This window comes from Pezoporus occidentalis, unplaced genomic scaffold (assembly GCF_034315485.1).
Source record: "Pezoporus occidentalis ecotype Australia unplaced genomic scaffold, CSIRO_AGI_Poc_V1 ctg6, whole genome shotgun sequence".
In the NCBI taxonomy this organism is placed as follows: domain Eukaryota; kingdom Metazoa; phylum Chordata; class Aves; order Psittaciformes; family Psittacidae; genus Pezoporus; species Pezoporus occidentalis.
This window is the reverse complement of record NW_026915943.1, coordinates 4,861,774-4,888,795: the sequence shown is the minus strand read 5'-3', so window position 1 is coordinate 4,888,795 and position 27,022 is coordinate 4,861,774. Positions and strand designations below refer to the sequence as shown.

Sequence of the window (27,022 nt, the reverse complement as noted above, 5' to 3'; positions counted from 1 at the left end):
AACTGTCAGCATTGTCAGCTGACCTGAGGGGGAAGTTAAGCTCTTTCTTGTGATAAGCAACATTTATCATCCTCATTGTATAACTTGATTTTTCAGGAAGTCTGTAACAAAGCAGTTTATCTGAACTTTTTCAGCACGATTTCAGATGCATTTAAGACAAAAATACCCCTTGGAGTTCACCAACAATGATATGTAAAGGACAGGTAGGACCAGCAATGCAAGCCAGAGTTGTTAAGACTTACACCAGCCTTTGGTGCCATTCACTATGAAGTGGTTGCCCCATTTGCAGACCATGAAAGCAAAAGATTCAATTGCTGTTAGCTTCTGTGCAAGGGCAAAGGAGGAGACAAGCTTTGCTGCAAAGAGAAAACAGATGAGGTACAGAGAAGGGCTTCAAAAGACAGACAAGAAAGTGAAAGCTTAACAGAGCACATCAACAATACAACCAGAATTAAACTAGTCATCCTAAGGAGTAACTCTGGCTCTTACGTCTCTCTACTCCCTGAAAGCACAAACAGTAGTAGCTGTGTTACACCCTGCTTCTTGTCTCCTCAATGGAGCTGAGGAATCTGGCCATTTAAAGGCATCTAATTTCTACCTGCTTTGCCCTAGCTAAGAGATCAGCACTCTCCATTTCAAATGCAGGCTTTTTGAAAGCTTCACACAAGCCAATGCATTACTATACACAGGTATTTTAAAGAGAACACGGCTGTTAAAGACCAACTCAGGATATTTCAAAACAAAACTAAGCTGTTTGGGGTGTTCGCAGACTTGAGATAGAGTGATTTAATACCAAATCCTCTGTAGTTCACGAACTATCATCCAGCATTCCTGTAACAACTACAGCCCGGGCATAACCAAACCGACTATCTTCCCTTATTCTGAATGGAAACCTCTCACTTCCAGAAAGGCATTTATTTTTCTTGGTACAATCTGACTTATTTTCCACAAGAATCCAAAAGATTCTGGTTTTTTTTCCATCTGAAATACATTTGGTTTCCTTAAAAAGTCTCAGATTATTAAATGTGCACCCCAAAAACCTTGGAAAATTCTAAAGAGTCATTTCTCAGTCTTATTCTTTGTATGATCCAAGCTTAATCAAGAGTCTGGTCTTATTAAGTGGCTGACTGAAGGGATGCAGGGGTTATTGTGCCCCTGTTACTAACTGTGAAGGACTGATCATGGCCAACCATTGTATCTAGAAACTCACAGTCTTGCTTCTGGGAGCCAGACTAACTTGTGACATGAGGACATGTGTGGGACCATTCTACACACCACTAACAACTTTTGCCTCAGAGAGGTAAGCTGAAGGTTGTTCTGCATTTGGATACAGAACAATTAAATGCATGACTCTGGTTTATCAAACTTCCACATGCATTGATTCCTTGGGCAATAATGAGGAAACATTTGATGACCTCTGAAGTAAGAGGCAAGTACAGTATTTTGGATGGAATTTACAGCTTACAAATTTCACCAGTCCTGATCACACATACTAAGTGTGATTAAACAGACAACTTACCTTGAACTGGATTTCAGTTGTTCCTCTTCTTCTTGGTGTTCCACAATACCATGTAGTTCTGGCAGCACAAAGACTTCTTTATTAACATTGCTCACCCAGCTGTTCTTCACTTTGTTTGATTTGCTCTGACTCACTTCAGCTAAAACATGAAACAAGAATATTGTTGTCTCCCCTATGTTCATACAGGATTTTTTGAACCATCACATACAAGTATTTGCATTCAGTCCTACAGCTATTGCAAAGTCCTGTACTTGAACTGTGCTCAGAAGCAGATCTGGTGCCATCTGAAAAGACGGGTGTTTTAATATTACTAGAAATCATAAAATTGTAGAATAGTTAGGGTTGGAAAGGACCTTAAGATCATCCAGTTCCAACCCCCTTGCCATGGGCAGGGACACGTCACACTAAACCATGTCACCCAAGGCTCTGTCCAACCTGGCCTTGAACACTGCCAGGGATGGAACATTCACAACCTCCCTGGGCAACCCATTCCAGTGCCTCACCACCCTAACAGGAAAGGGTTTCCTCCTTATATCCAATATAAACTTCCCCTGTTTAAGTTTTAACCCATTACCCCTTGTCCTGTCACTGCAGTCCCTAATGAAGAGTCCCTCTCCAGCATCCCCCCCTTCAGATACTGGAAGGCTGCTATGAGGTCTCCACGCAGCCTTCTCTTCTCCAGGCTGAAGAGACCCAACTTCCTCAGCCTGTCTTCATACAGGAGGTGCTCCAGTCCCTTGATCATCCTTGTGGCCCTTCTCTGGACTTGTTCCAACAGTTCCATGTCCTTTTTATGTTGAGGACACCAGAACTGCACACAATGCTCCAGGTGAGGTCTCACAAGAGCAGAGTAGAGGGGCAGGATCACCTCCTTCGACCTGCTGGTCACGCTCCTTTTGATGCAGCCCAGGATACGGATGCTTTCTGGGCTGCAAGCGCACACTGAAGCCGGCTCATGTTCATTTTCTCAGCAACCAACACCCCCAAGTTTTTCTCCGCAGGGCTGCTCTGAATCTGTTCTTTGCGCAAGCTGTAGCTGTACCTGGGATTGCTCTGATAATCATAGAATCCCAGATTGGTTTGATTGGAAGGGACCTTAAAGCTCACCTAGTTCCAGCCCCCTATCATGGGTAGGGACACCTTCCACTAGACCAGGGTACTCCAAGCCCCGTCCAACCTGGCCTTGAACACTGTCAGAGATGGGGCAGCTACAGCCCCTCTGGGAACCTTGTGCAGCACCTCACCACCCTCACAGGGAAGAGCTTCTTTCTTATATCTAATCTAAATCTACCTGCTACCCCACACTAAGGATTCCTTAGTGTACAAAACTAAGCAAGATTTTTGTTTTCACTATCACTATCCATAACTGCAAGCAAAAATATCTTGACATCTAATGAGTCATTGAAAGCAATCAATTGTACATAGTTCTGAATGTACCAGTACGCCCCTTTGTTCAAGTAACAAGACTGGGGAGTAATTACCCTCCTTTAACATAATGTGGCTTTAATTACTTTCCTTTAAACTATAAATCACTGTAAAATTGAGCTACAGTTTTACAGGTGATTTTCATAGCCTGCAAATTGAAAACCAGCCAAACCCACAAACACACCGCACTAACCTTTGATTTTTTTAAGTCTTTTCTGTTTCAGGCCTTTTCTTGTCAACTTAAAAAGCCGAAACCATCACACTGTAACCTCAAACTGATTAAACTGCCCTTATCCCTCTGGGAATATAGGATCTTAGAAGGTGTAACATTTCAGGATTAGACACAGGAAGACGAGGCTAAGTTGTGGTTACAAAACCTATAGAAAGATAAAGGTATACAATATGCTGTAATGTATACACGGCATTGACAGAAATACTTACTTGCTTCAAGAGCACACAGCAAAATCCCTTAATAGAACTTTAACTATCAGTACAAGAGGATAAGAAGAGTCTTGCCCTTGTAAGCCAAAAGGATTTAGTAAAACTAGAGGAGGTAAAGAGGGATGAGGGTCAGTTTCTCTAAGAAACAGAAGAAAAATTCTGTCCAAATAATAACAAAATGGAGCAGGACTCCCTAGATTAGAAAGTCAGATGTTGAGAGATTTCTAACAGAAGTCTACAAAATCCTGTATGCTGTATTATATATGTTTTTGTGAATAGAGATCAACTGTTCAGTTGGCTTCCCAACGATAACGGTGATCAGTTCAGTCACTTCTTATGTGGAAAACATGCATTTTAAAATGCCTCAGACAGGACATGGTGAACGTTAGAGGCATGGCTTTAAAGAACTTCTTAAAGAAATTAATGGGGAAAAATAACCCAGGAATACCTCCTCTACATCAAAACAGTCTGAGGTGCAAGTGTTTGCAGGCTGGTCCTGGCCTTGGAGCACATGCGTGCTGCCAGGCACCCAGAGCTGGGTGCTGAGCTTTTGATCTGCTCCAGCAGAGCAGCTCCTATGTTCTCTTTTGGTTTGTTTCTCTCCAAACAATACACTGTATTTATTTCTAATGTCAAATACAATGCATTATCTTCCCACACTCTGATTTTCTTAAAAGAAGAGCTTCAGAATATAGTATTTATTATCAAGTGAGCCCAAAGCTCATCAATATCTCAATTTACACACAATACACTACTACCTATTTGTACTATTAAATGAATGTCTGCAACTTATCTGGTACATGAACACAACTGGCTTTAACAAACACTTCTAATAGATCGTCTGGGGGCACCCACCATGATGTAGGGGATGGTGGGTGTATTTAAAAGTTAATGTGGACACAGAGTGCCAGGTCTGGCTGCCAGAACTCCAGCACGGATTTCAGTAGTTACAACCTCTAGCTCGTGGTGCCAACCACTGAACTTCAGAGGTCTCAAGAAGCACCTGAAATCTTGGAAATTTATACATAAAAAGCAATTCCCTCAATCTCTGATTCTTTGCATGTTCCAAGACAGCTCAGAGGGCCTCAAGAATAGAAGTAAGAAGGCATCAGGAGTGCAGAGAGCTTATAGTCCTACACAGAAACACAAGACAGTCCATCCTGTTAGTCATCACACAGAATCCTCTCTTTAAATGGGGAGAAGAAAGTTTACACTGCAAACTCATGGGAAATCTCTTTTTTGCATCATTTTCTGGTAATGGACACCAATATTCTTGTATTTCACAGACAACAGAGTCTGAAGTTAGCAAAGCAAAAACCAACCTTCTCAAAATGAAATGTAAAGCAAATGCTTACCAGGATGTGCAGGCTTCCGGCGCATGGAAGCTCTGATAATATCTGCTCCATGTACCGTATCTCTGTGCCTCTTGGACTTGGCTTCGTAAAACCACTGCCCGCTCATGTTCTTGAGCTGAACATCATCCTTGACTTTCTCTGGTAAACGCCTGAGGGGAAAAAGGAATAAGTGAGACAGGCAATCTACTTACCTGTGTTAACAGAATCAAAGTCAGATTTTGGGGGCTTTGGGGAAGCGGGTTGTGATTTGGGATTTGGTTGGCTGGTTTGGGTTTTTTTCATGCTATCTCAGCACACTATTTCCATCTTGTGATCTGTTAGTTCCTTAGTTAATTATGAAGGATGACAACTAGCTGGAAAGAGAAGCCTCAGCCCTGTTACCCTTAAAGCTTCAGCTGAAACAGCTCTTACAAAAATATATGTGTATTTTGCCACGATAAATTCTCAAGCAGAGAAAGCTCTGAAGGAGTCTCCACTAACTGCAGATCTTGAGTTTTGCCTTCAAAGGATAAAACTGAGATAAGCTAGCAGGGCAGCTTTAGAAGTCTCTGTCAAAATTAAGTCTGTTGCTGGTTTAGGGCTCAGAAGGTGCCTCTTTAGGATCTTCATAGAATCATAGAATAGTTAGGGATGGAAAGGACCTTAAGATCATCCAGCTCCAACCCCCCTGCCGTGGGCAGGGACACCTCACACTAAACCATGCCACCCAAGGCCTCGTCCAATCTGGTCTTGAACACTGCCAGGGATGGAGCATTCACAACCTCCCTGGGAAAACCATTCCAGTGCCTCACCACCCTTACAGGAAAGAATTTCCTCCTTATATCCAATCTAAACTTCCCCTTGTTTAAGTTTTAACCCCTTACCCCTTGTCCTATCACTACAGTCCCTAATGAAGAGTCCCTCTCCAGCATCCCTATAGGCCCCCTTCAGATACTGGAAGGCTGCTATGAGGTCTCCACGCAGCCTTCTCTTCTCCAGGCTGAACTGCCCCAACTTTCTCAGCCTATCTTCATACAGGAGGTGCTCCAGTCCCCTGATCATCCTCATGGCCTCCTCTGGACTTGTTCCAACAGTTCCATGTCCTTTTTATGTTGAAGACACCAGAACTGCACACAATGCTCCAGGTGAGGTCTCACAAGAGCAGAGTAGAGGGGCAGGATCACCTCCTTTGACCTGCTGGTCACGCTCCTTTTGATGCAGCCCAGGATACGGTTGGCTTTCTGGGCTGCATGCACACACTGAAGCCGACTCACGTTCGTTTTCTCATTGACCAACACCCCCAAGTCCTTCTCCACAGGGCTGCTCTGAATCTCTTCTCTGCCCAACCTGTAGCTGTGCCTGGGATTGCTCTGACCCAGGTGTAGGACCTTGCACTTGGCATGGTTAAACCTCATGAGGTTGGCATCAGCCCACCTCACAAGTGTGTCGAGGTCCCTCTGGATGGCATTCCTTCCCTCCAGGGTATCAACTGAACCACACAGCTTGGTGTCATCGGCAAACTTGCTGAGGGTGCACTCAATCCCACTGTCCATGTCAGCGACAAAGATGTTGAACAAGACCGGTCCCAACACCCATCCCTGAGGGACACCACTCGTTACTGGTCTCCAGCCGGACATTGAGCCATTCACCACAACTCTTTGTGTGCAGCCATCCAGCCAGTTCTTTATCCACCGAGTGGTCCATCCATCAAATTGATGTCGCTCCAATTTAGAGACATCATGTGACACTGCTTTTATACACACATCCCGAAAAGGTATTGGAAAGATGGTTTTATTTTTTCCATAGGTTATACAAAAATCCTTGTAGAAACACAAGTTACAAAGGAAGACAGCATCTCATGGAAGAAACAACAAAATAAGGTTGTGCAGTTTATTCATCTACAAATCCCAGACTGGTTTGTGTTGGAAGGGACCTTAAAGCTCATCCACTTCCACCCGCCCCGCCACAGGCAGGGACACCTTCCACTAGAGCAGCTTGCTCCAAGCCCCTGTGTCCAACCTGGCCTTGAACACTGCCAGGGATGGGGCAGCCACAGCTTCTCTGGGCACCCTGTGCCAGCACCTCAGCACCCTCACAGGGAAGAGCTTCTGCCTAAGAGCTCACCTCAGTCTCCCTTCTGGCAGGTTAAAGCCATTCCCCTTGTCCTGTCCTTATAGGCCTTGTAAAAAAGTGGATCCACCACATAAACTGCAACCATTTTAAATACTGTGAAGCACATCTTTAATAATTTGCTTTCAGGCTGCATGGTCACTCTGCTTCTATGAAACATTCTTTGAGGAGGCTTTGTTTGCCATTTGAGAGGTTGCTGTCTTTCCTCATTAGGAATATAACACATAAGGCATGTGCTCATACATGGCCTGGAGACTAACCTGAACACCAGGAAAGTTACTAGACAGCTTTGGAGAGTACTTGATGAAAAAGTCAAGTCAGGCTTCATCTGCCTTCTCTGTTTATGTCCTTTCCTGCAGCAAACAAGCTAATAACAGAGCTCAGGGGAGAAACCAGAACAAATCAAGTTAATTGGAGACTTTAAGACCAAACATTGTCTACATTGCTGCGGGATGCTGCTATTTTCTACAGGCCTGATGGCCAATCACGGAATGGTTTGAGTTGGAAGGGACCTTCAAAGGTCATCTAGTCCAACCCTAAGGAGGTTCATGCCAGTTTTATCTTGTCCATGAGATTAGGAGAAGGAACTTCCAGTGCTACCAAGTAGCTCTGATGACAGTGTTCATTGTAGGTTGAAGATTTGACTGTCAAGTACACACAACCATTCAAAGCAGAGAAAGGGCACTGAGACAGTCCCAACCCCACACTAAGACCATTCTCACCTACCACTCAACTTCTCCTTTATCCAGAAATGAAAAGGCTTATTTGAATGCATCAGCTCTATTAGCATTTGAATACCTGAACTTTTTTTTTGGCAGCACTGTCAACAGTCTGTCCCTCCTGGGTGTTTAAAGAACTTCCCTGTCTCCAATCAGCTACACACAGCTGAGGCTGCAAGGAGTTGAGGTCACCACTGGCATTTCTAATGCCAAGATTCAACAGTCCGTAGCATGACTGGGCCATTTAAGATCTGGCCCTTCCTCTTGCTTATAACTCTAAGAGCCAAAATACATACCTCTCATATGCTGCAGGTCTTCCAAGTTGGAGCAGGAACAGAGCAGTAGCTTCTCTCTGTCCTCAAGCAAACACATTACTCAGGTATGAGCCAACTCCTTGTTGTTCAGGCAGTTTATGAACACAGCCAGCAGGAATAGTGGAATGCAAGCAATTTTTACACAGACGATTGCTTCTCCCTTTCACCTTCTTTCCCCTGTGTTATTTGTCTTAGAACAGACGCTCCTTAGGGCTGGGGATGGGCTCTTCAGCTGTTTGCACAGCCTGCAGGGCAAGCAGAGCTCTGACCTCAGCTAGTGCCGCAGGGCAGTGTGACAACACATGCCGAGGGAGGTGCTCTGGAGGGATGGCACTGAGTCACAGGACAGGTATTCAGTGCTCTCACCCCGAGGCAGTCTTTTACCCCAGACACTGCTCACTCCGTTCCCCTCTATTCAACCACTGAAACTAGGGTGTGGTAGGAGAGCTGTACAAGTCAGCTCACACCAATCAGAGCCCTATCCACTGTAGAAGTGGATGGGACTCTCGGGTGTGTCAGCCTATGTACCTGCTTGTGGGACACTCAGAACTTTGACTAACATAAGCAGGACAGAGACAGAGGATTTGTCATGGCTCTGGACTCATTAAACATCACTCATGGCAATTGTAGCTGGATGGAAGCAAATGTCAGGCACCTTGCTCCCACCCCTGCTTATGGAGTTAACTGTACCTTAACTTCACCAGCTCAACAGGCCTTATAGACTTTGGGAGGTAACTGTGCTGCTAACAAAGGTACAAACCTGCTCTCCATCTACAGTACTTCCTTTACAAGTGACCTGTCTGGATTATAGGGTTTGTATGGTAAGAAGTGACAGAAGCTCATAACTTGTAAACTACTTTTGCCTTCTCTTCTCACCTTCATAGCACTTGACCTTTGCTGGCTTGGCTTACTCATCTACAAGAGAAGTATTTAGCCTTTCAGTTCCATCTTTTGAGGAACTAAGAGCAATATTAAAGCTTTTCCTAGGCATTGCCTAGCCACAAATAAAGCAGCAGATTTCCATCCTCGGACAGTTAGCTCTAGGTCTTGGCAAGGAAAATAACTTTCAAGCAGCCTGTGTGCACCAGGACATCACAGACTTGTTGCAAAACTGAGGTTAGAGACTGGAAGTTTTAGAGTGCTGCTTGAATCCTTAAGCTCTGCTATGAGCAGGCCCTACCAGCAATACCAAACTGCTGGTACTGTGTGGGTCTGTTTCACTGCTAGGCATTAGGCTGTGATTTATCTTGAAAGGAACTGTAGGGAAATGAGGCTGCAGCCAGGGATTTCCAATGTTACGTGTGCCTCCCAGCACACCACAACAAGGTTAGAAGCCAAGAGCTGATTCGACCCCAGGTTCCCAGTCAACAGAAAGGCAAACCATGTTGCCATTACCTTGTTTTCTTCTTGGTACCACGGAACTAGTGGGTACCCAGATTAAAATTCAGATTGCAGGCTCAGCTGGCAAGTTTGCAATTAGAATATGTAATAACAGCTTTACATATGTTGTAAGCATGTATCCCAAGTCCCTCAGTGGTCTCTTATAATGCCAGTTAACCCAGATTGCAGTTTTCAGAGTGAAACAGCTTAAGGTTATAAAAAGGTAGTGCTTGTTTCTTCTATAGAAACATTAAACTTAAGAAAATGAAGGTCAGTTAGAAGGAATTTGCTCCAAATCCTCTTTAAGTCTGAGCTCACCCTTTACTTAATATGATTTTTCCAACTATAGAGTCATAGAATGGTTTGGGTTGGAAGGGACCTTAAAGCTCATCCTGTTCCAACCCCCTGCCATTGGCAGGGACACCTTCTACTAGAGCAGGTTGCTCCAAGCCCTGTCCAACCTGGCCTTGAACACTGCCAGCGATGGGGTAGCCACAGCTTGTCTGGACAACCTGTTCCAGTGCCTCAGCACACTGACAGGGAAGAATTTCCTCCTTGTATCTAACCTGAAAACCTTATATCTAATCTATGCCTTGGTGAAACACTTGATGGCAAGATGACAAGACTTTCCTCCCCCAGGGCATTAAGTACTTGCAGGATTACACGGAATGGGCACACAAAGCAAGTGTCTGGCATTCTGCAGGCAAACAGAAAACCTACATGTGCATTAATGGGGCTATTTCTCCCACCTCTGGAGAATCTGATAGTGGGTTAAATCACATGGTACCATTGCAACGCAGGAAATCTATACTTACTGAGGCAACAGTCAGAAGTTAAAAAGCCATATTAGTATCCACATTTTCCCTTAAGCACACTCTTCTACCACCAAAATAAACTCCATCCACCCTGCTCTGCTGGCTGTTCCAAACAAGCACCATCCAGTCAAATAATCCATCTGCTACTAGTAAACAAGTTAGCAATTAATACTGGGAAGAAAATGTATCAGTTTCTGGTTGTCCTGGTTATGGTTAATTTTCTTAACTTCATCCCAGCCAAAACCAGGACACCAGTATAGTCCAGTGTTATCAAGACCAGTATGTAGGGTCCCTTCCTTAACCTCACCAGGTTAAGATGAGAACAGTCCTGCCTCTCCTACTGGGTTTTCATAAGGGGGCTGTTCACTGTTCATGGACCAGGGCAGGTCACTGCTACACTGGTCTGATGAACCTGACAGAAACCACATAGGATGCAGAAAAGCTCTCTGGAGGATATATATCCCCTTAGGTTTATGTTTGTCCAGTTACAAATAGAGACTTGGGCACAAAAGGACTTTGCTCAAAACAGAGTGGGTTTGGTTTGTTATAGGGGTTTTTTAATACATCTCTGGAGAGCAACAACAAACCTCCCCACCAAACCCACAGTCAGTCTTATATCAGTCATCTTTGTTAAAAAGGAGAAACAACAGCATGCACATTTTGCTAGAGGATAAAATTATTTCCTGGAAAGTCAGATTTGGTGTTAAACAATATTCATAAGGAGGAATGAATCCTAAAAACATGAGCTTAGCCTTTTCCACCTGACCAGGTGTTCCTTACAGCCCAAAGAGGAACATTCTCCTCTGGGTGTGTTTAGGTACTTACATATCTGAGAAATCAGTGACTAAATGCCACTTGATACTTTTATTACTGCCAGATCTCTCAGATATCCATTATCCTCAACTGTTTTTAAGCTGCTAAAGCTAAAAATGGAAATAAACACAGACCAAGTTTCATATATTTGAAAAAGGCTGTTGCTGAATTGATGTGCTGGATCCTGTCTGTCTTTGGCAATGGGAAATGCCTCTGAGCTGCTTCATTTCATGCAACCACCACACAAAGCCAAGCAAAGGAAGGAATGAAAGCACAGGCAGCAGACAAGCATCGGCTTATCCTCCTCTGGGGTAGTACTAAAGGATGTTCAAGATGTGATGATGTAGCATTGTCTCCTTCAGCACATCTGCCCAGCTAGAAAGAAGTGAGTCAAGCACAGGCATGAGAAAAGAGCTTACAGCTTGTCTCAGGTCTGGCTGAAGGCAATCTCCAAGCACACATCCTCATGTAGACACTCTGACCTTTATACCTACTAAGTATGCCTGAAGTCCCTGGTACGACCACCTCAGAAGGTGCCCCTTTAGGATGTTCATATAGCACTGCTCTTACACACAAGTCCCAACAGTGCGCTGGAAAGACAATGTCATTTTTTCCATAGGTTACACAAAGATCCTTGTATGAACACAAGTTACAAAGGAAGACAGCAACTCATGGAAGAAACAACAAAATAAGGTTGTGCAGTTTATTCATCTACAGATCATTGAATCACAGAATGGTTTGGGTTGGATGGGACCTTAAAGTTCATCCAATTCCAACCCCTGCCACGGGCAGGGACACCTGCCACTAGAGCAGGTTGCTCCAAGCCCCTGTGTCCAACCTGGCCTTGAACACTGCCAGGGATGGGGCAGCCACAGCTTCTCTGGGCACCCTGTGCCACCACCTCAGCACCCTCACAGGGAAGAACTTCTGCCTAAGAGCTCATCTCAAGCTCCCCTTTGGCAGGTTAAAATGACATTTAGAATACACTACACCTGTAAGTCTGGCTCCCCCAGTGCCACAGTTCAGCTACCCCAATATCTTAGATATATCCCACCCTAAGCAACATCTTTGCAGTGCCACACCAATGTATGTATTAAGGGGTTTGGCACACAGCAGTCACCACCCACCACATAAACAACTCCACATTTTCCCCTATCATTGGCCTCCTCAGTTTACACAAGGAGCAAACAATCCCCAGCATGGCCCACAGCAGCACTGCCAGGTTCTGCTGGGAAGGGCCCAGAGAACCCTGTCACAAAGGCGACCGCAACAGCTTTGTGCCTCAGACACCCTGGTGCCAGGGGCCACCCCGTCCACCACAGGAGAGTCACCCAATCACACTCCAGAACTTCACAAGATAGATATATTTCTGTTGGTCTTTCTAGAAAGAGCCTCGGACTGTGTTAGTTCTGAACTATACAACTGTATAAGGAGTTAGGGGCTATGCTGAAAATACTGCCAGGGAATTCCATTGTGTGCTTAGCCCACTTGTGTTCAACACCCAAATCCCAGCTGAAGCAGGGTATAGCAGAGGTTCCTGGACAGGAATGAGGACAACAACAAAGTCAACAATACCATAGAATGGTTTGGGTTGGAAGGGGCCTTAAAGCTCATCCAGTTCCAACCCCTGCCATGGGCAGGGACACCTTCCACTAGAGCAGGTTGATCCAAGCCCCATCCAACCTGGCCTTGAACTCTGCCAGGGATGTGGCAGCCACAGCTTCTCTGGGCACCCTGTGTCAGCGCCTCAGAGCCCTCACAGCTGAATATGCTGAAAACCAGCTTCTAGTCTAGTGCTGAACAAGCCAGGGATTACAGCAGAGTGCCCAAGGAGGCTGCGTGCGCTAGTCTAACCAGCACAGTCTTACTACAGGTAAGCAATATTAGGAGCTGTTTTCAGAGAGGGAACTCCATCAGGTGGTGTAAAATTCCAGTAGGAAGTTGCTCAAAGAGGCTTTTGTCATGTTACTGGTTTGTCCACACTCCAGGAACATGGTACAGGTTGCTGTGAACACCCTCCAAACCTCAGAATTCCTTCTAGAGGGAAAACGATCTCATTAAAAGGCTTCCATTATATACACATACAAACAGCACTTTGTCAGGGTGTGATGTTTGTGTGATGACATTCAAATCCAGATCTTGGAATCTTCCAGGTGTGCAAGGCTGTAGAATTCAAACTAAAATGCTGCATCTCCTTGGCTGGAGATACAATTCATGCAGTGTTTTAACACGCAAAAAAGCAAGCTCCATGTGCCACATCTACATAGAAACATCAGATTCATACGTAAACTTCCAACTCCTCGGAAGTTATAATATTAAGAAGCCAGAAGAGACATTTCATTGTCGAGAGAAACATGGTGATTACAGGCTGCGACAACCTGCAGTCCCTTCCATTTTCCACCACACCCTCTTGAACTACAATTACAAGAGACCAAAGAGAAGTTACAGACAAAAATACTTGTCAGCAGCCCTTTCAGACCACTACTGAGAGTGGCTTTTTGATTTAATCTGTTCCAGGAAGGGTTCCTTTCCCCACATACTGTTTTCAAACTCATCTACAATTACTTCCCCTGAGCACTCTCAGACCCGGCACTGATTTATCATTACAAGACTAAAGTCAGTGTTTTTCTACCTAAAGAAAACACCCGTTCTGTTACAGCAAAGTCACTTTTCTGCTTTTTGAAGCAGAAGACAAAACTATGTGGTGAAAACATTTCCTCAGGTTGCATTAAGATAGCAGGGAAAAAGAACTGGGGAGTATTGCCTGTAAAGATTTTACCTTCAGTCTTCAGAGAAGCAAATAACCTCGAGAGGAGAAGCACTGTTAACCAGGAGAAGCTACTACTTTGGCATTTAGTGCTCTTACTCTGAAAGAAGCAAGAGTAATAACAACATAGTGAATGCACACTGACCAAACCACCTCAAGGCTGCAGAAGCTACTCAGCAAATGAAGGCTGCTCTTGCGGCAAGTGGCAGGCTGCTGCTTCACTTCCAGGGTAGGGAATGTCTACACAGAAGACATATTTCTCAGTAGAAGTGAAGCATCACAGATGACCATGGTTGAAATAATTTCAAAACATTCAAATAGGAAATACAGGTCTTCAGAAGAAAGAATCCTGGAGATTATTGAATCAGTGAGAGAAAATTTGATCCTGCCCCTCTACTCTGAACTCATGAGACCCCACTTGGAGCACAGCGTACAGTTCTTATGTCCTCAGCGTAAGGACATGGAGCTGTTGGAACAAGTCCAAAGGAGGCCACGAGGATCATCAGGGGCTGGAGCACCTCCTGTATGAAGACAGGCTGAGGAAATGGAGGCTTTTCAACCTGAAGAAGAGAAGCTGTGTGGAAGTGTGGAAGCCTCAGAGCAGCTTCCAGTATCTGAATGGGGCCTATAAGGATACTGGAGAGGGACTCTTCACTAGGGATTGTAGCAATAGGACAAGGGGTGATGGGTTTTAAGCTTAACAGGGGAAGTTCAGGTTAGATATAAGGAAGAATTTATTTACTGTAAGGGTGGTGAGGCACTGGAATGGGTTGCCCAAAGAAGTAGTAAATGCTCCATCCCTGGCAGTGTTCAATGCCAGGTTGGACAGAGCCTTAGGCGATATGGTCTAGTGCAAGGTGTCCCTGCTCATGGCAGGGGGTTGGAACTAAATGATCTTAAGGTCCTTTCCAACCCATACCATTCTGTGATTCTCTGAAAATTCTGCCCAAGCAGAGACTTCCAACATCAGTTTGTGTTACAGCACTTGGACCTTTCAGCATCTAAGGCTCCATTTTTCATCATCTGGCCACTTGTCATTTTGTGGACCCTGTAATGGATACTTTCCTTCACAAAAAAAGAAGCTGACTATTACAGTGCTCATTCCTGAGCAGGTACCTATCTCCATTAGCTGAAACCACTACTTGACTGCTATTTATAGCTGTGTAAGATGGCTTTCTCAAAGCCATCTGGGCAATGCTGCTTTCCATGCATGCATTTCTATTCATGGCAATTATCCTAATAGTAGCTCTAGGAAAACCTCCCAGCACAGAAACACTCTAGAATAACCCCACATTGCTCCATCTGTGACACCACAAAGAAAACTGAGAGCAATTTTCTGCTTCAACCACGATTGCAAGGACATCTCTTGGTAATGAGCACAGTGCTGGTACCTCCTCTGGACTGCAGGTGCAACGCTCCATGTATGTGAGGTATAACTTCATCATTCAGACCTACTGCTGACTGCATCCATACTGACCTTGTTTAGGATGCTTTTTTTGACTCAAGTCTCCCCACTTACTACCCATTAATTCATTAATTCAGTTCGCAGAGGTTTTGGTACATGCAAACTGAATGCTGTTCGGAGGAACCCAAGCCAGGTTCATATCAAGCCAGATGTGCACTAGCTGTGCTTGGCCTGAGGGAATTGCAGGAGTCCAAATCAACACTTGGCTTTTTGGCCAGCAATGAATCATTTGTGTGTTAGAGGCATTTCACCCAGAGTCTGTGCTAAATCTAGTCCAGAGTAAAAACCCCCAAACCACATAAACAGTGCAATATGGGGCTATCAGCAGCAACTGGTTTTATCTAGTCCTATACTCCAAGTAACTTGGTGTGCGAGCTGTGTAAGCCTTCCCAGGACAATCAAGGGTGTTGGATCCCTTACCTGACTCTCTCTTCTTCAGCTCTTTTAAGCTCTGCATCCCGTTGCAACACCTTCATTATTGCCTCTTGTTCCTCCTCTGTTAGGAAGCTTAGGTCAATCATCTTGTACGTGCAGGGTAGAGTGTCCAGGAAGAAATTAAATCCTGCTGGAGAGGATAATCTTGTAGACTGCTTTAGAGGTACAGAAGAAAAGTCTTCTTCAGCAGGTACTGAGAAAGCTGGATCAGGTCACAGACAGTGGTTTAAGGAGCCCCGAGTGCTGCTGTCTTGGATATACATACTTCCCTAGATGAGAGGCTTTGGGATAAGTGTTGCATTCCCACTTGCCATTAGAATGATGTCTTCTCAGCTTGTCCACTCAGCTCTGCTTCCTGGAGTAACAGTTCACTGACCCAGCATATCCAGGGTTTAAGAACAAACAAAACATCCCCTAAAAGAGACAAGAAAGAACAAGCTGGAATATCAGGGAAGTAGATGATGCATGCATTTTTAATTAAAAGAAACAAGTTTTGCAGTGTGATTAAACTACTTTGTGAAGTTCAAATGGTCACTTCAACTCAAACCTGTTTTACAGGCCTCTTGAACGAGGTGGCCATGAGAATATACTCCCTTCCAATACAACTCACACCCTAAAACACAGAATCAAGTGTTATTCAAATGATAACAATTTAGGATAAGTCATTTTTAAGTTGTTCTTTAAGGCAGCAGAACAATTCGGAGGATAGGGAAGGGGAAACATGACAAAACAAATCAAGAACACTTCTCCCATTCATTTAAAGTAAAAACAAAACCAACATGTGGTCACAAGTATTGACATCACATTGAAGAGAACATAAGAAATCTGTGTCTGTGGCTATCATACATGGACAGGCAAGAGCCAGATAGTGTGGAATAAAAGCCACTGCTGCTTTTAGCCCTGATTCACAATGAAGCAGTGGACTGGGTGAAGCAGCATCACATGCAACTGCAACATCCACCTCCTGCCAGCATCTGGATCACTCCATGAACCCTCTTCACAGGGGCTTGAAGTTGGATTTTGCTTATTTAAAGAAAGATTGCCTGAACACCAGGAACAGAAAGCTTAAAGGGGAAAAAGCAGCCACTTGGGCTAACACTCATACACTTGCCATGCTGGTTTATTTATTAGCACATTTCTAGGACACCATTTTTGGCAAGTCACCAAGCAATCAGAAGAAAAGAACCACCCCATTAGGACAAGCCATTGAACTTTGGGATCCTACTCCACTCATGCATGCCCTGCCCTCCACACATGCCTTCCCACTCCAAGTGTTCAGACTCTTTTCCCTTTCCAGGAGATCAGAAAGATGGGAGCCGTCACAAGCCCTGGAGGTAAAACCCAGAGGAAGATATGGGAACCCTGCCAAATGTAACATGTTGCAGCAGCGAGATGGGAAGAGGCTGGGAATGTGTTAGGGGAGTTTGTATGCTCTAGTTCAAGACTTAAGCAGCATGTTCTCCATCTGGTGCAATGTTCCTGCAGGATTTTGTCTTCCATTTGTAACAAAGCTTCTCACATGCTACTCAGAACCAAAAGCAACAGGTTTAAGAGATTATTTCCTCAGAATCCCTTCAAATGGGAATTCTATAGTAGACTTGGCCAAAATCCTTTTTCCCCCAAACACACACAACACTCCTCACTGAAAGGCCAGGTACCAGGGTTGCAAAGACAATATTCTTACAGTAAACCACCTAAATTTCCTAGAAGCTGCTGCATGGAGCCAGCACTGCTATGATGTTCTGACAAGTTACCCTGAGCTCAAGAGGAAGGGAATCACTTGAGTTCCTTCCCTTTCCTCTGGACCAGCCCCTCCTTTGGGAAAGTCAAGGTTGTCACAAGCTGCAATACAACTTCATTTACAAGACATAAATGTAACTTTTACTCACATTTTACCACTAATAGTGTATAATTATGTGAGGAATGTGATCCCATGCAGGCCCAGTCCCTGCCCTACAGAACATATTGAATATATATGGAATAATTTCTACACAACCATTTTGAGTACGTGGAAGTCAATGCAGTAACATGAACCTCACTGCTATATTGAAACCAAACTGCATTTACAAGCAGTAATTTAAGATAGTGTTTTGCCTCTTTTATAGGCCATGGCTCCAGAGGACTATTCACTTACAGGGCAATCCCAACTGCCAAAGACAAACTTCTTCCCAAAAAACCACAAAGGAATGGAGCAGGGGGGAGGGCAAGGCAGGGACTCAGCTGTACCTAGAGTAATAGCTCCAGGTTACAGCCCCATAGATGTAACGGAGCCAAAGAAATAAAAGAGCTTGAATTTACTGTTAGAAGCATCCCTAGTGACAACCCTGGTGAGAGACAGAAGAGAAGTAGATGCTGCTGCTGGGCAGATCCCTATTAGGCAGCTCTCATCACAACCACCCTTTAGGTTTGCGTGTGTCCGCCTGAGGCGTCTACAGTCTGATATCTGCCATCTGGCAGACAGGATGCTGACACTGTATTGATCGAAGGAGCATGAACATCACGCAGCGAGTCATTGCTCTTGCTCCCCTGGCCACAGGCTTCAACCAGGAGATCAAAACAAGATACTGGCACTTCTCTAAGGGAAACTTCATCTCTCAAGATAACAGAGTTTCTTGCAGATGAGGAAGGCAGCTGCAGCCAAGTTAATTATGTTCCTCAACCCCCTTCTGCATGTGGTTATGTCTAGCAGCCATATTTATCTTCTCCATGATTGTCATTGTGATTTTGTGCCATGAGGTTCATATAATAGTATCTCAAACAACTTGCCATAGAATTATAGAATCACAGAATTCTATAATTCTTGGGTTGGAAATGACTTTGAGATCATCTAATTCCAATCCCCCTGCCACGGGGAGGGATGCCTCACACTAGACCATGTCACCCAAGGCCATGAACACTGCGAGGGATGAGGCATTTACCACTTCTTTGAGTAACCAAAGAAACTATATAACCAAAGAAACTATATAACTCCCTAATTAAAACCAGAGCAGATTTTAGGCTCTGCATGAACAAGAAAACCTCTTTCTGTGTTTTATGAACTCTCAACCTCAGGAGATGCACAGATACAAGTGAGTGCAAAGCGGACTTGCTGCAAATGGTTGTTAGCATTGATTCCAAGTATATTCCAACAGCTAAAAACTGCCGACTTAAGGTCTACAACCAATGCCTTCCCCCTTTTCAAATTACCCACTACCACCCCTGAAGCTCAATTCTGTTGAGCTCTTTTTGGACACTTTTTTCCTCCTAAAAGCCCCTATAAAAACCAAAAAGAACCAAGAGGTCTCAGCAGCTGGTTTGGTGCCATTGCAAGTTTGGAGTTTTCCTTTGCCACGCAAGTTTTCAGAATCAAATGAGACTGAAAGGAGAAAGAAAGCTCCACAACAGACCGATTAAATCATGGAAATGGATAGAAATACCACGTGGACTGAATTCTGGAGAAAGGCTGTCATGCTGTAGACTGACATCAGTGAGTCTTGGGATATTTGGCACGAGTTTTTCCTTAAACCTTGAATTCAACTGAAACCACACAAAAATCTTCCCTTTCATAAGACACTTCTAATCCCTGTAATAAACAGGAACATGAAATTTTTATGTAACTCATACATGAAAGCATCTCTGTTTTGACAATAAAAGGAACAGAAAGAAAACCCAAAATACAGTTTCCCCACATACACTCTTAAACTGCTCACAACTTCCAAATGCTTTATTTGGCACTCATCCGGTAACTTCTATAATTCCTCAAAGCCTCTCAGGCAATTGTACACATCAACTCCTTTAAGTAAGGCTTCATACTGTTCTTAAACACAAGTCATAACAGCAAGACAACCTTGTCCACAAACTGGTTTACCCTACAGAGAGCAGTTTTTTTGCCTCCCCTGCTGCTTTCTCCCAAATACGACAGGGGAATATTAATTCAAATAGTGCATCCCAAGCATCATGAGGTATCAAATTAAGATGTACCACAATCCTAGTTTAGATTTTAAAGTTCTCACTCGCTGTATACCTGTGGGATGTAATAACAGAGGCAAGGAAGAAGCTGGAGTAGTTTGTCATGGCTGACATTAAGCTCATCAACAGGATCAGAAAACAAACAGCAGAACCCCAGAGTCAGCTGCTCCAGCCAAATCAACCAGACTTCCTTTTGCATGCAGAAACCTCATAATAGCCTCTATTTACATTGCAAAATCACATTTCAAGTGCTTCTTGCACAGTAGACTTAAGTTGCTAGAGGTCTGCTGGAGAGAATCTGTCTCGCAGCCAATGCCTTCTAATAAGAGGAAGAAGGTGACAGCCAACCCTACACTTCTGGCTGCTTTCACACCCTTGTTTGTGCCAACTTCAACTAAAGTTGAAGAGTTACCCCACAGGCCTGGCTGAGCAGCGACTCCCACTAAAGGGGGCCTACAAGAAGGCTTTTGACAAGTGCATGTAGGGACAAGAAAAGGGGGAATGGCTTTTACCTGCCAGGGGCAAGATGGAGATGAGCTAGTAGGCGGAAGTTCTTCCCTGTGAGGGTGCTGAGGCGCTGGCACAGGGTGCCCAGAGAAGCTGTGGCCGCCCCAAACCCGGCAGTGTTCAAGGCCAGGTTGGATGGGGGTGCTTGGAGCAACCTGCTCTAGTGGAAGGTGTCCCTGCCTGTGGCAGGGGGTTGGAACTGGATGAGCTTTAAGGTCCTTTCCAACACAAACCATTCTATTATGATCTTCACCCCATAAAGCATTCAATTACTAGTAGCCTATTGACTCTGAAAAATGAGAGGGTTTGGGTTTATGCATTTGAGAGCTACACATTTTCCTAACTTAATTTCTCCACTGCTACAACATACCAGGCACTAGCAGAAAAAACTAACTGGAAGTCCAGAGATAAGGCAACAAGAAGCTGAGGAAGACAGATAAATGGAATTGTGTAATGTAACAACTTGCATCTGCAGAGAAAGTTGTTCTCAGAAGTAACTAAGTGTGGCCTGCACGCATGCTCAGGAAATAATAAACCTTTTCTTTGAAGCAAGGAAGCCAAAGAGAACACAAAGAGCAGTGAGAGCTTTGGGGAATTGGCCTCTATGACCCTGGGTGGTCACATTAGCCAGTAACAGTACTTTATGAGTCCTACAGCTTTGCAACAACAAACACATCATTACACTCTCCTGAACAAATCTGATTCTCCACTGACATTTAAGCTCAACAGTCATGGGTAACTCAACACCATTCAAGGCTTGGGGAATATAATTTGTAAGTACATGAGGCAAATCCCATGAAGAGAGAACAGCTAATTGAGCTAAATGCCAGCGTTGGCACAAGCACAAGTAGTTTAAGATGGAAATGGACATATTTGTACAGAAGATCAGTGGATGATGGATTTCAGTTTGAATAGTGGAGAAAAAAGACTTAAAGAAGGACTTAAGTCACCATCCAGGAGAGTTTTAATCAACGGTAAGGACTTGAACTTGAAACAAATACAAGAAAGGCTGCTATCATTTCAATTCTTGAAGGGGCAGAAAGGAAGAGATCATCCAGGATTCATCAGGGTCTATAGCGATAGGACAAGGGGTGATGGGTTTAAACTTAAACAGGGGAAATTCAGGTTGGACGTAAGGAAAAAGTTCTTTACTGTAAGGGTGGTGAGGCACTGGAACAGGCTGCCCAAAGATCTGGTAAGTGCTCCATCCCTGGCAGTGTTCAAGGCCAGGGTGGACAGAGCCTTGGGAAGCATGGTCTAGTGTGAGGTGTCCCTGCCACAGGCAGGGGGTTCATACTGGATGATCTTAAGGCCCTTTCCACCCCAAACCATTCCGTGATTCTATGATTCTATACCTGTAGCTGTAGCCAATCCAGCTGCTCTTTCAAGAGGTGTTATCACAGCATTTTCCAAATGATAACAGGGAAGTGTACACAGCATATTGTCTTTCCAGCAGTCTGGGATTAACTTAGAAAATAGTGTTTGCCAATATGTATGTTTAGTCAGGGGGAGGTAGAAAAAAATCTTATCTAGCTCATTGTGAACTAGGGAGTGCTGGAGGAAGAGGGACATTTGAGAATATCTATAGTAAGGCAGCACTGAAGTTGCTCTTACAAACACAGCAATGCTTCATTTTAGTCCAATAATAAAGCTACATGTTGATACTCAACAAGCCTTGCTCACTTCTTACCCTTCCTTAACAGCACCAAAATGATCCCTTACGGTTCCAACCTGCAGAATAATTGTAATCCCAGCATATTGTCACTGGCAGCTTTATGTAATGGTCTTCAGGCAGCTGGAAGAGAAAGAAATGCAACTACAGCAATAAAAGCACTTGAGAACAATTTCACTTTTCTCCAGGAGCAACTTCTCTGTTGCTTCACAGGACTCTGCCTGGGATTTACTTCTATCCTTTTCTGATAAGAATTCAAGACTTTCACCACTTTGAAGACTATAGAGGCAAAAAATAGTTGTGTTTTACACAGAACTGACCCTGACCAAGACAGTGAAATGTTAAGAACAGAAAGAGGATAAAAGTTAACAACTGAAAATTGGAAGAGAAAGGAATAATTTGTTTTGGTTGTGGCCTAATCCCTCTAATCACATAGGGCAGCTCGCCAGTTCTTTCATAAGGCTTGGATACTGGCAGCAATACCCAGGAATGTCAATCTCTGCACCTATTATAGTATATAACCATGTACCTATTATGGTATATAACCATTAGGCCAGTGGTTTCAAGAGGATGTGGTCTCTGGAATAAGAGGTTTGTAAATTAAAGAGAAGCCTCAGAGAAACACACCTACATTTTTCTTTTCCCTGTGAACAATCTTTGTCAGACTAACTATAGATGCCATTTATTTCACATTACCATAAGTATAAAACTACTCGAAAAGAAGTAACATTTAAAGCAGCCTCAGAATTAGAGATTCCAGCAATTTATTAGCACTCACATCAGCATCTCTCATTTTAAATTCTGAAGTTCTTCAAATCCAGTTGTATTTTCTTTGCACTTCATACCACTGGCACTTTGTTGTGGTTTGATCCCAACAGGCACTTGGTTTGAATTCATAACAGATCCTTCACAAGAACTTCATTCTTCTAAGTTGCTAATTCAACATCAAGAGTTAGAATATCAAGAATTACAACACAAAGACTATTTTCTCAGGGTAAGAGACTTAAAATGTAATAATGAAGGTGGCTCAGTCCTCTGGATGGCTGAAGGCAGAACACTATGTCTATTCTGTAACAACTATTCTCATCTCCTTTCACACTGGGAGTAGACTCCCTCTCAAAGCAGAGGGGTGGGGAGGCTCACAAGACACAAGCTCCCATTGGCACTTTCTCATTCTTCATGCCAGCACTGGCATTAGAATACTCAGGATCCAGATTTCATGTCTGGTTTGAGCACAAATTCAACTAAAGTACTAGAACATTTCAGAGGGACTGGAAGCACACTGATTACTTCGGTGGAAAGTAATCTCCTGACCATACGTATGATGATCTGACACGCTTCTTCCCTTCATATTGATGGTTAGAGTAGTGCTGTGGAACTGGGAAAAATCCCTGTTGTTAAAAGTGTTGTTCTTGGGTTTAGCAAATCTTAGCCTAAAGCAAATTAAAGTTACAACGATCCAAATATTATTCCAAGTGTAAATATTGGAGACTTCAGGGGAATTATCCTACCTTTACCCTGCTTCCTTGCTTTCCTACTATTTAGCAGGTACTTGAGTACTTCTTAGCAGGACTCTGTTGAGGCAATTATACCACTCTGGAATGGAAATGGGCAAAACAGTGTGAGTAATGAACAAGTATTTCCTACCAGTGGCTACTGGGAAGTGACACACTTCCTGCATCTTGCTCAGATAATCTTTGCTATCTGAAAGCAAAGAACTGAGCTGCAGTTTATGCAGTCCCTGTGTAGTTGGTATTCTTTGCTTAATGCAGACTTTCTAGCAAGATTTTATTAAGGGGCTACCAGCACTGGTGCAAAGAAATTTGTTAGAGCACTGTATGCTGTTCTTGTGTCCTCAACATAAGAAGGACGTGGAGCTGTTGGAGCAAGCCTAGAGGAGGCCACGAGGATGATCAGGGGCTGGAGCACCTCCCATATGAAGACAGGCTAAGAAAGCTGGGGCTGTTCAGCCTGGAGAAGAGAAGCTGTGTGAAGACCTTAGGGCAGCCTTCCAGTATCTGAAGAGGGCCTACAATGATGTTGGAGAGGGACTCTTCAACAGGGACTGTAGCAATAGGACAAGGGGTGATGGGTTTAAACTGAAACAGGGGAAGTTCAGGTTGGATGTAAGGAGAAAGTTCTTTACTGTAAGGGCGGTGAGGCACTGGCACAGGTTGCTCCATCCCTGGCAGTGTTCAAGGCCAGGTTTGACAGTCTTGGGCGACATGGTCTGGAGTGAGGTGTCCCTGCCTATGGTGGGGGGTGTGTGTGTGCGTATGGAACTGGATAATCTTAAGGTCCTATCCAACCCAAACTATTCTATGATTCTATGTTACAAATAGAAAACATGAGGTTTGAATTCAAATATTTACTTAGACTAACGCTCACTCTGCTGAGCTGACAGTAAGAGAGTTTGTAGAGCAGTTTCAATCTTGGACACCAACAGAAAGACTTTCAAGTCTACAGTTTCTGAATAAACACCAAAAAAAGTTAATTTCAAAGCCTGTCCACATGACTTTATCTCACTGTTAGGGGAATTCATTAGTCAGTATCTGTTGCACTCCTGTGACTTAATTTCAGAGTCACTGCTCTCACTCCTCCTTTGAGTGGAGTTGATGAGCTAGTTGAGCAAGGACAGCCACAACCACACTGATTTTCTATAAGACTAGGAACCCAAGGGTTAATAGGTTGCCCCTTTTACGCATCACCAAAGCACTGCCACAGCCAACTCCTCAGTCACTGGTGGCAGCACATTTCCTCTGCAGGAGGGTGCACAATACAGTGTACAGGTTGAGCACAGAAATGCCAAATCAAGAGGGTGACATTTTAAGTCATCTTTGCCTCCCGTGATGACAACCATTAATCTCAGCTCCAGAGCTTTGCCTGTAGCCCCACACAGAACTGAGATCACACAGAGCATTGCAGAAGGCACTCCATCATTCTCAGACACAACAAACTGTATAAACAAGTAGCTGTGGGAAACAACATCATCCCTTACCTAAATCTCTCATTTGTCACTGCAGCCCCCCTACTTTTCATCTAACAACTTGTTATTGTAAGTACAGCTCTGTTTCACTGATTAGTACCCTGCACAATGAGACAGTGAACAAAACAAGCCCTTTGGCTGTCCTTTCTCAGGAGATGACTGACTAACCACTGACCTTAGACACTCACTCCTGCAAGTGTTTAAGGTTAAAATTACCCACCTAATAACTGATGTAATCTGAAGGCTACTAAGGAAGGTTGGGTCAAATAATCTGGTCCTGAGGCACACACCTACCTGAAAGCAGAGCCTTATATAGAATCCAATCACCAGCAGAAACCAGGTGCCAGAGGGAAATAAAACATTCTTTAGGAGTCTTGCAGTCACAGAAACAGTAAATAAGCTAAAGAGGGTGGTTAATAAAAGCTGCCTAGTCTGCAGATAGAATAGTCACAACCAGGTCTCATCTCAGTAACCAAAATTAATTCAATCTTTGCAATGAAGTTTTTATTTCAGGGTTATTGTTGGCTTTTTTAATAGCTACATTTAAAAAGCTTACCATAGCTCCTTATTAAGAGGAAAATCAACCCTCTTCCCATGCATAAAGACGTTTTAATGGATAGCTCCATTATATGAACATTCCATCTGCTAGCAGGTTGAGTCTGGCTAAGCTGAAACCAGCAAGCAGCAATGTCAGTACTCCTTAACAGTGATATTAAATGGCAAGAATAACAGGAAGTCTATCAGCCATGAAAACTTCACTCAGGAGATTATTTGCACTGCTGGGCTGGGCTGTATCACGCAAAGCCCCGTCTTTCCCCTGACTGGTACCAGTTTCACTGAATATTGATGGCCAGGTGCAAAAAGCACGATGCAGTATGATGTAAGGAGCCTAAAAAGTCACAGGGAGAGCTACGCCCAGTTGCTATACATAAGTGAGAAGCAGGGAACAGTTTCTGTAGCAGCCTGTAGTTGCACTGCATGAGGTGCAGTGTCAAATCATGTGCATGAGTGGGAATTGCCCTGTAAATGCTGCTGAATGGCACAGGAATAGGACAGAAGGAACAGAAGTTGTGTTTGACATTTTCTTAGATACAGCAGAGTTCTGAGGCTGGGTCTGGAGTATAATACCTGTCCCTGAACAGGTATTTAACCTTGCAGGAGTGGTTCATCCTCCAAGGGAACAGTTATGCAAGGTGTTAGCTCTGCAGGAAGCAGCCAAACCCAGAGCCCCCAAAATCACTAAATCTAAGAGGATCCAAACTCACATCCCTAAAGGTTTCACCTGGCTCACTTTTAACCCTTCCTGGGGCAGCACTACCACAGATTACACCCCCTGTCTCACAGAATGACTATTAAAGTGATGTCACAGCCTTGCAAGCAGAACTAGAAAGGTACACTTCCAGTCAAGACTACTATATCACAAATCAAACCCTCGCATACATATTCTCTCTCCTCCTGTTGCTGTCAATGCAATAAATAGAATAAAGTTACATATAGCAAGGAAACCTCATACCAACCAGTAAGAAACTAGCACAGGGTGTTACTGTACCCAGGTGAGTTGGAATGACTCCCTACCAGAAGAAGGAAGCACAAATAAGTCTGCTAAAATCAGCTGTCACTCACTCACTTTATGCCCAAATAAGCTAAAGGACTGGAGACTACTAATACAGCAAATGTAACAGTACTGGCTTGACATATCAAAAAGCATAAGTGGTCTGGAAGAACAAACTAAGGAGCCTCCTTAAATTACCTTATGAGACACCTAAATCAGCTGACTTCAAATGCAACAGGGATTAAGCACCAGAAAGTTAGCAACAGCTTTTAGTAGTTATCTGTCAGACAGCCATCCTTGGTGAAGAGTCTGGTTCAAAACAAGTCACTATTGACTAAAGACTGACTTCCAGAGGACAGAACCAACATTTTAATTAAAGAAAAATAAAACTGAAACCTTTTTTTCTACTGAGAGACTATGAATTTCTTTCATGTTTCCTTGTAAATAATGCTTTCTCATGGTTGTTTGGGTTTTTTTCATTCTCTCCTATTCCTTTCCCTCATGAGCACAAGGAAAAACACAAGGTAGAAAACAAGTAATTTGTTTGACTTCATTCCACTGTTCTGCTTCCTGGTTCAGCAGTTAAAAATCTCACCTTCTGTGCAAGCATCAAAGGTTCTTTCCAAGGATTAACTCAGAGCAGTATGTCCACCTGGGAATCTGGCAAGTGTCTCCTGCAGAATAACAGGAGTTTACTCCAGGGAATGTATCTGTCCATGGTCTCTACCCAGTGCTTTAGAGAAAAGACAGATTGACCTTTTTGTCACTCATTTCTGGGGGTGATGGAGTGTTGTTTACTC

At 43.8% G+C, this 27,022-nt stretch overlaps 1 protein-coding gene across 5 annotated transcripts in view; it reads right to left on the bottom strand.

Moving 5' to 3' along the window:
- The window catches only part of SYTL2 (synaptotagmin like 2), a 54,911-nt gene that overhangs the window by 25,964 nt on the left and 1,925 nt on the right, over positions 1-27,022 (bottom strand). For 4 of the 5 annotated variants that reach the window (XM_062639065.1, XM_062639066.1, XM_062639068.1 and 1 more), the window contains exons 2-4: positions 15,543-15,971; positions 4,741-4,889; positions 1,520-1,658 (exon numbers count right to left, since the gene is read on the bottom strand). In XM_062639065.1, the coding sequence (XP_062495049.1) occupies positions 1,520-1,658; positions 4,741-4,889; positions 15,543-15,643 (389 nt within the window). In that variant the 5' untranslated portion in view covers positions 15,644-15,971. The remainder of the gene's footprint in view (positions 1-1,519; positions 1,659-4,740; positions 4,890-15,542; positions 15,972-27,022) is intronic. The other variant, XM_062639067.1, reaches the window with a different exon arrangement.